The sequence below is a fragment of the Salvelinus namaycush genome, chromosome 19, assembly GCF_016432855.1.
Source record: "Salvelinus namaycush isolate Seneca chromosome 19, SaNama_1.0, whole genome shotgun sequence".
In the NCBI taxonomy this organism is placed as follows: domain Eukaryota; kingdom Metazoa; phylum Chordata; class Actinopteri; order Salmoniformes; family Salmonidae; genus Salvelinus; species Salvelinus namaycush.
This window is the reverse complement of record NC_052325.1, coordinates 45,246,636-45,259,045: the sequence shown is the minus strand read 5'-3', so window position 1 is coordinate 45,259,045 and position 12,410 is coordinate 45,246,636. Positions and strand designations below refer to the sequence as shown.

The window sequence follows — 12,410 nt, the reverse complement described above, 5'->3', positions numbered from 1 at the left end:
CATATGATTTTGCCTCATGCCAATATTTGACAGAGTGAGATGGTGAAGTTTCCCTAGACACTGATCTTGGTTGAGACTAGCATTTCCCCCGCTAATGGTTAAGGTTAGGATTGGGGGAAGGGAAGCTGACCATAGATCTGTACCTAGGGGAAACTTTACCCGAGAGCATAGTCAGTAGGACTCACTGATGATGTGAAGGTCTTTCTCCAGGTCAAACAGAGAGATACCGCAGGCATGGAGACACTTCCTGGCCAGTTTCAGCTGAAGCTCCTGCTGCAGTGCTGGGTCTGTACTGGTCGCGTAGATCCGCACCACAAACCCATCCTGAGGGAAACATGGCAATTTCAGTAACTTTATCTCAAAATGTCCTGGTTTTTCAGAAATCCTGGTTGGAAGATTCCTAGAATCAGGAGAGAATAAGCAGGAAATCCAGAATCCGCCCACCCAGGATTTCTGGAATACCTGAGAGTTTTAAGGAACATTACTGGAATTTTGAAAACCTAGTCCTGAGTAACACACATAGAAACACGCAAAGTCAGGTATTCCTGACATGCAAAGAGATTTGGATATGACGATTTTGACAACCATACACTGTGTGTGTTCGTGCATGGAGACACACCCCTAGCTAGCTAGCTATGGCATCAGGTCACAACATACCAGTTGGGTTGGACCCTGGCTTAGGTTTGTGAAATATTGTATGTTTTGAGAGCAATGCATGGCCGTTGCTGTGGGGAGAGAAAAGTGTGTGCTTGAGATTCTATTTTTATGATGTCTCTCCCACTCTGCTCTGATAGCCTTGCAGGCTCATGTCTATCTCCATTATTGCACTTCATTACTTATTCAAAAGTATTTCGTATTTAAGTATACCATTAGTAGCCGTCTATTTACCACCACCAAACCGATGCTGGCACTAAGACCGCACTCAACGAGCTGTATAAGGCCATAAGCAAAGAAGAAAATGCTCATCCAGAAGCGGCGCTCCTAGTGGCCGGGGACATTAATGCAGCCAAACTTAAATCCATTTCACCTCATTTCTACCAGCAAGTCACATGTGCAACCAGAGCGGGAAAAAAAAACTCTATACCATCTTTACTTCGCACACAGAGATGCATACAAAGCTCTCCCTCGCCCTCCATTTGGCAACTCTGACTATAATTATATCCTCATTCCTGCTTACAAGCAAAAACTAAAACAGGAAGAAACCAGAGACTCGCTCAATACGAAAGTGGTCAGCTGACATGGATGCTACGCTACAGGACTGTTGTGCAAGCACAAAATTGGAATATGTTCCAGTCCGGGATTCATCCAATGGCATTGAGGAGTACACCATCTCCGTCACCGGCTTCATCAATGACGTCGTTCCCACAGTGACCGTACCTATATTTCCCAACCAGAAGCCATGGATTACAGGCAACATCTGCACCGAGCAAGAGGTTAGAGCTGTCGCTTTCAAGGAGCAGGACACTAATCCGGTCGCTTAAAAAAAAAAAAAACACTCGTCGGATGTGGCAGGGCTCCAAAAATATTACGGACTACAAATGGAAACCCAGCCACGAGCTACCCAGTGACGTGAGTCTATCAGACGAGCTAAATGCCTTTTATGCTCGCTTCAAGGCAAACTTCAGCATGCAAGAGAGCACAAGCTGTTCCGGACAACTGTGATCATGCTCTCCGTAGTCGATGTGAGCAAAACCTTTAAACAGCTCAACATTCACAAAGCCGTGGGGCCAGATGGATTACCAGGATGTGTACTCAAAGCCTGCGTGAACCAACTGGAACGTGTCTTCACTGACATTTTCAAGCTCTCCCTGACCGAATCTGTAATACCCACGTTTCAAACAGACCACCATAGTCCCTGTGCCCAAGAAAGTGAAGGTAACCTGCCTAAATGATTACCGCCCTGTAGCGCTCACGTTGTTAGCCATGAAGTGCTTTGAAAGGCTGGTCAAGGCTCACAACACCATCATGCCAGAAACCCACTCCTATTCGCATACCGCCCCAACCGATCAACAGATGACGCAATCTCAATCACACTCCACACTGCCCTTTCCCACCTGGACAAAAGGAACACCTATGTGAGAATGCTATTCATTGATTACAGCTCAGCATTCAAAACCATAGTGCCATCAAAGCTCATCACCAAGCTAAGGACCCTGGGACTAAACACCTCCCTCTGCAACTGGATCCTGGACTTTCTGATGGGACGTCCCCAGGTCGTAAGGGCAGGCAACAACACATCTGCCATGCTGATCTTCAACACTGGGACCCCTCAGGGGTGCGTGCTTAGTCCCCTCCTGTACTCCCAAGACTGTGTGGCCAAGCATGACTCCAACACCGCCATTAAGATTGCTGACGACACAACGGCGGTAGGCCTGATCACCGACAATGATGAGACAGCCTATAGGGAGGTCATCAGACACCTGGCAGTGTGGTGCCAGGACAACAACCTCTCCCTCAATGTGAGCAAGACAAAGGAGCGGATCGTGGACAACAGGAGAAGGAGGGCTGAACAGGCCCCCTTTAACATTGACGAGGCTGAAGTGGAGCGGGTCTAGAGTGTCCACATCACCAACGAACTATCATGGTCCAAACACACCAAGACGGTCCTGAAGAGGGCATGACAACACCGTTTCCCCCTCAGGAGACTGAAAAGATTTGGCATGGGTCCCATATCCTTAAAAAGTTATACAGCTGAACAATTGAGAGCATCCTCACCCCCCGGTATAGAAACTGCTCGGCATCTGACCGTAAAGCACTACAGAGGGTACATCACTGGGGCCAAGCTTCCTGACATCCAGGACCTATATACTAGTCGGTGTCAGCGCAAGGCCCAAAAAATGGTCAAAGACTCCAGTCACCCAAGTCACAGACTGTTCTCTCTGCTACCGCACTGCAAGCAGTACCAGAGCGCCATGTCTGGGACCAAAATGCTCTTTAACAGCTTCTACCCCCAAGCCATAAGACTGCTGAACAGTTAATCAAATGGCCACCCGAAATATTTGCATTGACACCCCCTGCTACTCACTGTTTATTATCTATGCATAGTCACTTTACAAATTACCTCTACAAACCTGTACCCCCCCGCACATTTACTCGGTACCAGTACCCCCCTATACAGCCTTGTTATTGTTACGTAATTTTATTGTGTTTCTTTTATTTACATTTTTTCGTTCACTTTAGTGTATTGAGTAAATATTTTCTTAACTCTATTGAACTTTATTGTTGGTTAAGGGCTTGTAAGTAAGCATTTCACAGTAAGGTTTACACCGGTTCTATTCGGCGCAAGTGACAAATAAAATTCAATTTGCATAGTGCCAACTGTAAAGTTTGGTGGAGGACGCATAATGGTCTGGGGCTATTTTTCATGGTTTGGGCTAGGCCCCTTAGTTCCAAGGAAGGGAAATATCGTTAAAGCATAGAGTACAATGACATTCTAGACAATTCTGTGCTTCCAACTTTATGGCAACAGTTTGAGTGTGGGACCTTTCCTGTTTCAGCATGACGATGCTCCCGATCACAAAGCGAAGTCCATACAGAAATGGTTCGTCGAGATTGGTGTGGAAAAACTTGACTGGCCTGCACAGAGCCCTGACCTCAACCCCATTCATCCTTAGGGATGAACTGAACGCAGACTGTGAGCCAGGCCTAATCACCCAACATCAGTGCCTGACCTCACTAATGCTCGTGGCTGAATGGAAGCAACTCTCTGAGCAATGTTCCAACATTTAGTTGGAAGCCTTCCCAGAAGGTTGGAGGCTGTAATATCAGCAAAGAGGGGACCAACTCCATATTAATGCCCATGATTTTGGAATGAGATGTTCGAGCAGTTGTCCACATACTTTTGGTCATGTAGTCTATGTGCGGTTGAATATATGAAACGTGGTTGCAGGTAGCCTACCTAAATGCATTATCAGGCTGGGCGATGTTATTCAGCAGCAGGGACTGGGAGACTAGTCAGGATCGAGGGAAAGATTAAAAGCGCAAAGTACAGAGACATGCTTGATGAAAACCTGCTCTAGAGCGCTCAGGACCTCAGACTGGGGCGAAGGTTCACCTTCCAACAGGACAACGACCCTAAGCACACAGCCAAGACAACGCAGGAGTGGCTTCTGGACAACTCAATGTTCTTGAGTGGCCGAGCCAGAGCCGGGACTTGAACCCGGTCAAACATCTCTGGAGAGACCTGAAAATAGCTGTGCAGTGACGCTCCCCATCCAACCTGACAGAGCTTGAGAGGATCTGCAGAGAAGAACGGGAGAAACTCCCCAAATACAGGTGTGCCAAGCTTGTAGCGTCATACCCGAAGACTTGCAGTTGTAATCGATGCCAAAGGTGTTTCAACAAAGTACTAAGTAACGGGTCTGAATACTTATGTAAATGTGATTCATTTTTTATTTATTTAAACATTTGCAAAAAAAATCTAAAAACCCATTTTTGCTTTGTCGTTATGAGGTATTGTGTGTTGATTGATGAGGGGGAAAAAACGATTTAATCCATTTTAGGATAAGGTTATAACGTAACAAAATGTGTGAAAAGTCAAGGGGTCTGAATACTTTCCGAATGCACTGTGTGTCATCCCCAACAGTGTTTGGGATTAGTTACTAGAAAAATCTAATTCATTCAAAAATAATCTTCAATCTGATCAGAAACATCTTGGTCACGGCTTAAATTTCCTAAATGGTTTGCAGTAAAAATAAGAGAGCAGGCTACACCATAGCCTGGCCCCTCTGCGACACGACAACATTTTATGCACTTGTGAAATGTAGGCTAAGCACCATTGTTTTCATCCACTTACGACTAGGAGAAAATAAAATATCAGCCTACCATTCTGTAATGTCAACCAATGAAATCAATAATTTGTCCCAATTGATAATCGAACACACTGCGGCCATGTGCCAGCGCATTGATCAAGAAATGTAAATCCTGCCTCTATACAATGCGTTATGAAAATGCATAATCTATATGAATATGCATACACAATTATGAGTAGGCCTAGACAAGGCTATTTGATTAATAATTTCATGATCATGGATCATCTGGAATGGGGAAATTATTTTCAAAGGGTCTGCTGTCAGAAATTCCCTTACGGTAGGAAAGGTAAACTAATGAATAATAAAGGTAGGGAACAGATTTGTTTCTATAAGTAGAGAATCCCTTTAGCCTATACTAATGTGTCATCCTGTGAAAGTGACATTGCTGCACAGCCTCATACAAATTTATTTTATTTTCATTCAAAATCTTTTCAGCTGCCAGTGTGACCCCGGCATAGAGATGAATAGCTAGATGGCACACTTGTCACTAGACAGTGGGCTTTGCTATCACAGAAGATATCAATGGCAAAGATCAGATGGGAACCCTCTACTCATTTTTATGGACAGCTGTCATGACAATTCTCCAAAACAGCTTTCTTCGCTCGCTCGAGAACTAAATGAGGAAATAAGTTGCTTCATTTCATAACGGGATGCTATCTGAAATAAAGTTCATAATGGGAGGATATTCATTCAACTTCGGCAACAAGTTTGCACGTTTGTCGTAATTAAAATGACTTCAGAAACTATTGTCAACTTTGATTTTTTTTTTTGTGCAATCCTAAAACGCTATTTTCCTACTTAGTTATTTTCCTGGCCCCTTGGTTATGCCCTGTTTACCTCCCGAATTTGTAGTCTGTTGCGTTTCTGCGAAAGTAGATAATTTCAATAGGAACCGTCTACAACGAAGTGGCATCGCAGGGCCACCTAGCATCCGAGGCTCCATTGAGAAAAGCATGCCGCATACATAGCATTTCTTCAAACTCTGCATCGTCTTCAGTCTGGCCAGAGTCCGTCAATAGGACAGGAAGTTACCAAAGCACAGAATGAGGTACTATAAACGAGTAGTCTTAATAGTAATGTTGAACAACGCAATGACAAGCCAATTACACTGAACAAAAATATAAACACAACATGTAAAGTGTTGGGTCCCAGGTTTCATGAGTTGAAATAAAACATCCCAGAAATGTTCCATACGCACAAAAAGCTTTGTGAAAATGCATCCCTGTTGATTAGCATTTCTCCTTTGCCAAGATAATCCATCTACCTGACAGGTGTGACAGAGAAGCTGATTAAACCCCATGATCATTACACAGGTGCACCTTGTAATGGGGACAATAAAAGTCCACAAAAATGTGCAGTTTTGTCACACAACAATGCCGCAGATGGCTCAAGTTGAGGAAATGTGCAATTGGCATGCTGACTGCAGGAATGTCCACCAGAGCTGTTGCCAGAGAATGAAATGATAATTTCTCTACCATAAGCTGCCTCCAATGTCATTTTAGAGAATTTGGCAGTACGTCCAACCGGCCTCACAACCGCAGACCACATGTAACCACACCAGCCCAGGACCTCCACATCCAGCTTCTTACCCCTGCGAGATCATTTGAGCTGAGGCGCATTTATGTCTGTAATAAAGCCACTTTGTGGGTAAAAACTCATTCTGATAGGCTGGGCCTGGCTGCCAAGTGGGTGGGCCTATGCCCTTCAAGTCCACCCATGGAACAACAACAAAAATGGGTGCACCCCTGCCCAGTCATGTGAAATCCATAGATTAAGAAGGATAAGGCCTGTGTGCGGAGATGGGATGACTGATAACGCTCGTAGAAGGGACTTTTCCGGACCATGGCTGATGTGTGGTGTGCTTTGCCGCCTCAGCTGCCAAGGCATCACCCAGCTGGATGCTACACTTAGGCCATTGAGGACTAGATACCTATGGAGCTGTTACTACAGAGGAACTGTGCACCGAGACAGCAAGGTGCCCGATGAAGACTAGAGCCCCTGACCTGTCTGTAAGACTGACCGTTTCTCTTGGCCATAACATCAATGCCCTCCCTCCCATTCAAGCCAACTGCCCAACAGCTCCACTCAGGCCAACAGCTGATGAACATTACCAGCCATTGTCATTGCTTATGACCGGTCGTTTTCTGTGTGGAATATAGTCACAATTCAGCTTGTTGTTGCCAGTTGTACAATGTATTTGTATTTATTATGGATCCCCATTAGCTGTTGCCAAGGCAGCAGCTAATCTTTCTGGGGTCCAGCAAAATTAAGGCAGTTACACAATAAAATGTAGGCCTTGAAGTAAATAAAACATTCTCATAGATAGTAGCTTAGGCTACCTGTTTGATTTGTCCGGCTACGCTGGTGTCTTGTGTTTTCTCATGCGTTCCGTTACCTCAGAGTCGCCCAGGTCACTCCCCAACCACCTCCCCCCTCTTGCGATCACTTTGCGTTTCGGTACCTCCCGATCTACAAATCAAGCAGTGGGAATAGGGATGGAGGCTAGCCTAGGGCTAGCGCTGGGGCTGAGCCATGATAGACAGCAGCTGGGCGGGGCCCACGACGGTGTGATGCTGCACTGTGTGATGATTTCACACTTTGATTCCTGCTGAGCACATGATCCTCTCTCCCTCCCCCTTCTCCCATTTCCGTAGCCTATCCACTGCCTAGCACCTCCTCTCCCCACCTCCCCTCTCTTTGTCAATACCATTCCCCCTCCCTCTGTCTCTCTCCTCCGCGGGAGGCAGGTTGCCGGCACTCGACAGGCTGCTCCTTGCCAGTACTGCTGATGCAGGGAGCATCTCAATTCAAAAGGGCTTTATTGACAGAGGAAACATATGTTTACATTGCCAAAGCAAGTGAAATAGATCAAACAAACGTGAAATAAGCAATCAAATTAACAGTAAGCATTAAAGTTTCAAAGAAATAGAAACATTTCAAATGTCATTATGGCTATGTACAGTGTTATAACAACGTGCAAATAGATAAAGTACAGAAGGGAAAATAAATCAACATAAACATGGATTAAATTTACAATGGTGTTTGCTCTTCACTGGTTGCCCTTTTCTTGTGGCAACGGGTCACAAATCTTACTGCTGTGACAGCAGTATTTCACCTAATAGATATGGAAGTTTATCAAAATTGCTTTACAAAAATAATCTTTGTGGGTATGAGTAATCTGAGGGAAATATGTCTCTCTAATATGGTCATACCTTTGGCAGGAGGTTAGGAAGTGCAGCTCAGTTTCCAACTCATTTTGTGGGCAGTGTGCACATAGCCTGTCTACCCATGAGAGCCAGGTCTGCCTCCCTCAATAGCAAGGCTATGCTTACGAAGCTAGTACATAGTCAAAGCATTCCTCAATTTTGGGTCAGTCACAGTGGTCAAGTATTCTTCCCACTGTGTACTCTCTGTTTAGGGCCAAACAGCATTCCTGTTTGCTCAGTTTTTTGGTAATCATGTGTCAAATAATAATATTTCTGTTTTCTCATGATTTGGTTGGGTCTAATTGTCTTGCTGTTGCTGTCCAGGGGCTTTGTGGAGTCTGTTTGTGAACAGAGCCCCAGGACAAGCTTTCTTAGGGAACTCTTCTCTAGCTCCGTAGGTGATGGCTTTGTTATGGAAGGTTATGAAATCACTTCCTTTTAGATGGTTGTAGAATTGAATGGCTATTTTCTGGATTTTGATAATTAGCGGGTATCTACCCAATTCTGCTCTGCATACTTTATTTGGTGTTTTACGCTGTACACAGAGGATATTTTTGCGGAATTCTGCATGAAGAGTCAATTTGGTGTTTGTCCCATTTTGTGAATACTTGGTTGGTGAGCGGACCCCAGATCTCACAACTATAAAGGGGAACGAGTTCTATAACTGATTCAAGTATTTTTTTGCCAGATCCTAATTGGTATTTCAAATTGTATGTTCCTTTTGATGGCATAGAAAGCCCTTCTTGCCTCGTCTCTCAGATCGTTCACAGCTTTGTAGAAGTTATCTGTCGTGCTGATGTTTAGGCAGAGGTATGTATAGTTTTTTGTGTGCTGTTGGGCAACAGTGTCTAGATGGAATTTGTATTTGTGGTCCTGGCAACTGAACCTTTTTTGGGACACGATTATTTTTTATTTTACTGTGATTTACTGTCAGGGCCCAGGTCTGATGGAATCTGTGCAGAAGATCTAGGTGGTGCTTTCGGACCTTCTTGGTTGGGGACAGAAGCACCAGATCATCAGCAAACAGATTCTAGTAGGGTGAGGCCAGGTGCAGACTGTTCGAGTGCCCTCGCCAATTCGTTTATATATATATGTTGAAGAGGGTGGGGCTTAAGCCGCATCCAAGGCTCAATCCACGGCCATGTGGAAAGAACAGTGTTTTGCCAATTTTAACCACAAACTTAGTTTGTGTACATGGATTTTATAATGTATGTTTTTCCCCCATCACCACTTTCTATCAATTTGTATAGCAGACCCATGCCAAATTGAGTCAAAAGCTATTTTGAAATCAATAAAGCATAAGACCGCCTTTGTTTTGGTTTGTTTCTTTGTCAATTAGGGTGTGCAGGGTGAATACGTGGTCTGTCGTACTGTAATTTGGTAAAAAGCCAATTTGACATTCTCTCTGTCCCACACCTCTCTCTACAACCCTACCTCCCACTTTTATCCAGGGACTGATCTGATACATCTGCCTCTGAAGCCTTACGGACATGTATGGCTGGCTGCCTGAGAAGGTGGCTGGCATACATCACCGTACCGGACTGAAGATTGTTTAAATAACTAAGGGTTTGTGATTTACAGGGCGAGTAGGTGTGTGTGTGTGTGTGTGTGTGTGTGTGTGTGTGTGTGTGTGTGTGTGTGTGTGTGTGTGTGTGTGTGTGTGTGTGTGTGTGTGTGAGCGAGAGAGAAATAGCAAGAGAGCGCAAGAGCGAGAATATTCTGCCCTGTGAATTTGAACAAAGTAGCCACCATCACTCCTGAATGACAAATAGTATTGTATATAGAAAAGCTAAACAATAGATTTAGGGGAACAAGTACAGTATGTGAAAGTCCCACAATATTATTTTAGGTGTATGTGACGTAGCTCGCTTTGCAGCCCCTGTCCCAGCTATTTTGCTGCTCTATGCAAGATACACATTCCCATAAATAGCTTAAGAAATCGGTTAAAATGCCAGAGAATCTCATGTGGCCCATTAGGCTGTATTATGTTATCGGTAGACTATTGTTGGGCCATATCAGCCAATTGACTGGATGTAGTTTGAAAGAGCCAGAGTGGAACAGGAGAGCAGGCACTTGACTTGAGCTACGTTTTGCTTTACTTTTAGGAGCAGGACAATTTGCAGGCAAAGACGGATAAATGTGTTATCAATATTTATTTCCAGTCAATGTAGCAGCCTAAACTATAGACTATCATATTTAGGAAGTTAATTTCCTTGAAAAGACAACTGCCTTGTGCTTCTCTGCCCATGCATACTATAGCCTACATGCTAATTAATTATAGACCACACATATGGCGCACTTGATGTTGCGAGCCCAACAAAAGAGACGAGAGGTAAACTACTGAACTTGAAGCAGTAAGAATTTCAAACGCACCTATTAGTGTGTTTGAATAAGGCGACAAAGAGGTGCCTTTAATATAATAGATAATCCATACGATACAAAAAGAATACAAATAATCTGAGGAATAAAAAAAACGTTTTTATCCTGAAATAGACTGTCACCCGCCCGTTCCCGCCAGCAGCATGAAAAATGCAGACCGTGCATCGGGGTCTGCAGGTCCGGCGGGAATGACTCTCTACATTATAGTATAATAGCAATCTCTCCCCTACATTAGGCACAGGACTACAGGACTTCAGTCTGTACCCATCCACTCCTCTCTCTCAAGAAAAAAAACAAATAAAATAATAATTTTAGCGCCATTGCAGCAGATTAATGTATGTGTGTGTGTGTGTGTGTGTGTGTGTGTGTGTGTGTGCGTGTGTGTGTGTGTGTGTGTGTGTGTGTGTGTGAATGGAGACTCACGTCTTTGCAGGCAGCGATTTGGTTGATGTACTCTCCGTCAGTGAAGACTACACTCTGGCCGTCTGCCTGTAGACCTGTGAAAAGGACAGAGTTCAAAAGAGAAGTGCATTTATAATATCCAAAGAATAGGGAGATGAATTTGTCCTGCTTTTGACAAAGAAATTCAGCCGAAACATTGTGCATTGGCCTCTGTTGAAGTTAATATAACATTATTCTCTATTAAATGCAAGTGTGTCCGTCCATGATATGGTACATTTTACTTATATTTTTGAAATGAATATTAACATAGCATACTGTAAAACAACAGGGCTAGCTAGACAGAGATTTAGTTCTCAATATCCTGAGGAAGTGCGTAAGTGTCTGCACATTGAATCGATAAAGCTATGTAGCCATCTTTGTCCTGTGGCCATTTGGTTCTGTTTCAATCCTTTCCTAGTTTAAATCAGGATTAATTCCTGGATTTCTGGATGCGGAATCCATTATTTATGATTATATCGAAATATGAATATTGAAAACATTGTAGTTACAAGCCTTAGTGTAGAGTATATTAATGATATGGCTGGCTAAAAGGTTTGGTCTATTGTCAATCACCGGGCGAGCGGTTTAAAAGCACCCAGAAGTTTTTTACGAGGATTAAATATGAATTATTAAATGTGTCCAAGTTAATCTAAAAAATAAAAAATGTATTTTCAGAGGCCAGGTTATTCGGTTCAAGACAACAGTAAGTAAACGGGTGATTACAAAAATATAAAAAACACACTAGCTTACAAACAGGTACATGAAAAAAATCCATGCATTGTTTATTATAACACACACTATTGGGAAGAAGGAGATGTTACTGTGTGTTATCATGTACCTGGCATAGTGATGGTTCCCTCATGCTCCAGAGTCTCTGGGTCGATCTTGATGGCCGACATACTGTGGTTGTTACTCATATCCCGGTACAACAGGCAGCCCTGCGCGCAAAAGCATCAATTTATCAATATTTGTACAACACTTTTAGGACTGCATTTGTCACAACTCACAAAAGCAACCCAGCCATTAGAGAGTTTGAATGTGTAGCACATTGGAAAGGAATACAAACAAGGCCAAGGCTGCAAATCCATAGGTAACCGCCCTGTCCCGCCACCTTGGATCACTTTTCCCCAGAGCTGAAGATCTGAATAACGTACTGCGCGAGTTTCTTTACCTTTACGCTGCACAATATGGGCAAATAATATGACTGCAATTTTTTTAAACAAATATTCCAAATGCAATTTTACTTGTGATTTAGATCAAAACACTTTCTCTGTTGGAATCATTTAAATAAAATGTGTATCCTGATTCTATGATTGGTGTTTGGCATGACAACGAATGAAAAAGCCAGATACAGTAGAAGTTGTGACAGGGTAGGAATCAAAGTGTTGGTCAGAGTTTCACAGGGGACCCTTATTACATTTGAATGTTACATTCATGGCATTTAAAAAAAATGTGCAGCCTCTTGTGATATGGATATTGCACATGACAATTGTGCAGACCTACTTTACGCACAAACCTTTGTGGTCACTCTCCCTTCACATTTCTCACTGACAATCGTGAGTTATAATTCAAG

The 12,410-nt window shown here is 43.5% G+C and overlaps 1 protein-coding gene across 1 annotated transcript in view; it reads right to left on the bottom strand.

Moving 5' to 3' along the window:
• Nucleotides 1-12,410, bottom strand: part of LOC120064038 (E3 ubiquitin-protein ligase MYCBP2-like) — a 107,177-nt gene that overhangs the window by 48,593 nt on the left and 46,174 nt on the right. Inside the window, exons 7-9 of the mRNA XM_039014348.1 lie at nucleotides 11,676-11,775; nucleotides 10,820-10,893; nucleotides 186-324 (exon numbers count right to left, since the gene is read on the bottom strand). Coding sequence (XP_038870276.1) covers nucleotides 186-324; nucleotides 10,820-10,893; nucleotides 11,676-11,775 — 313 coding nt within the window. The remainder of the gene's footprint in view (nucleotides 1-185; nucleotides 325-10,819; nucleotides 10,894-11,675; nucleotides 11,776-12,410) is intronic.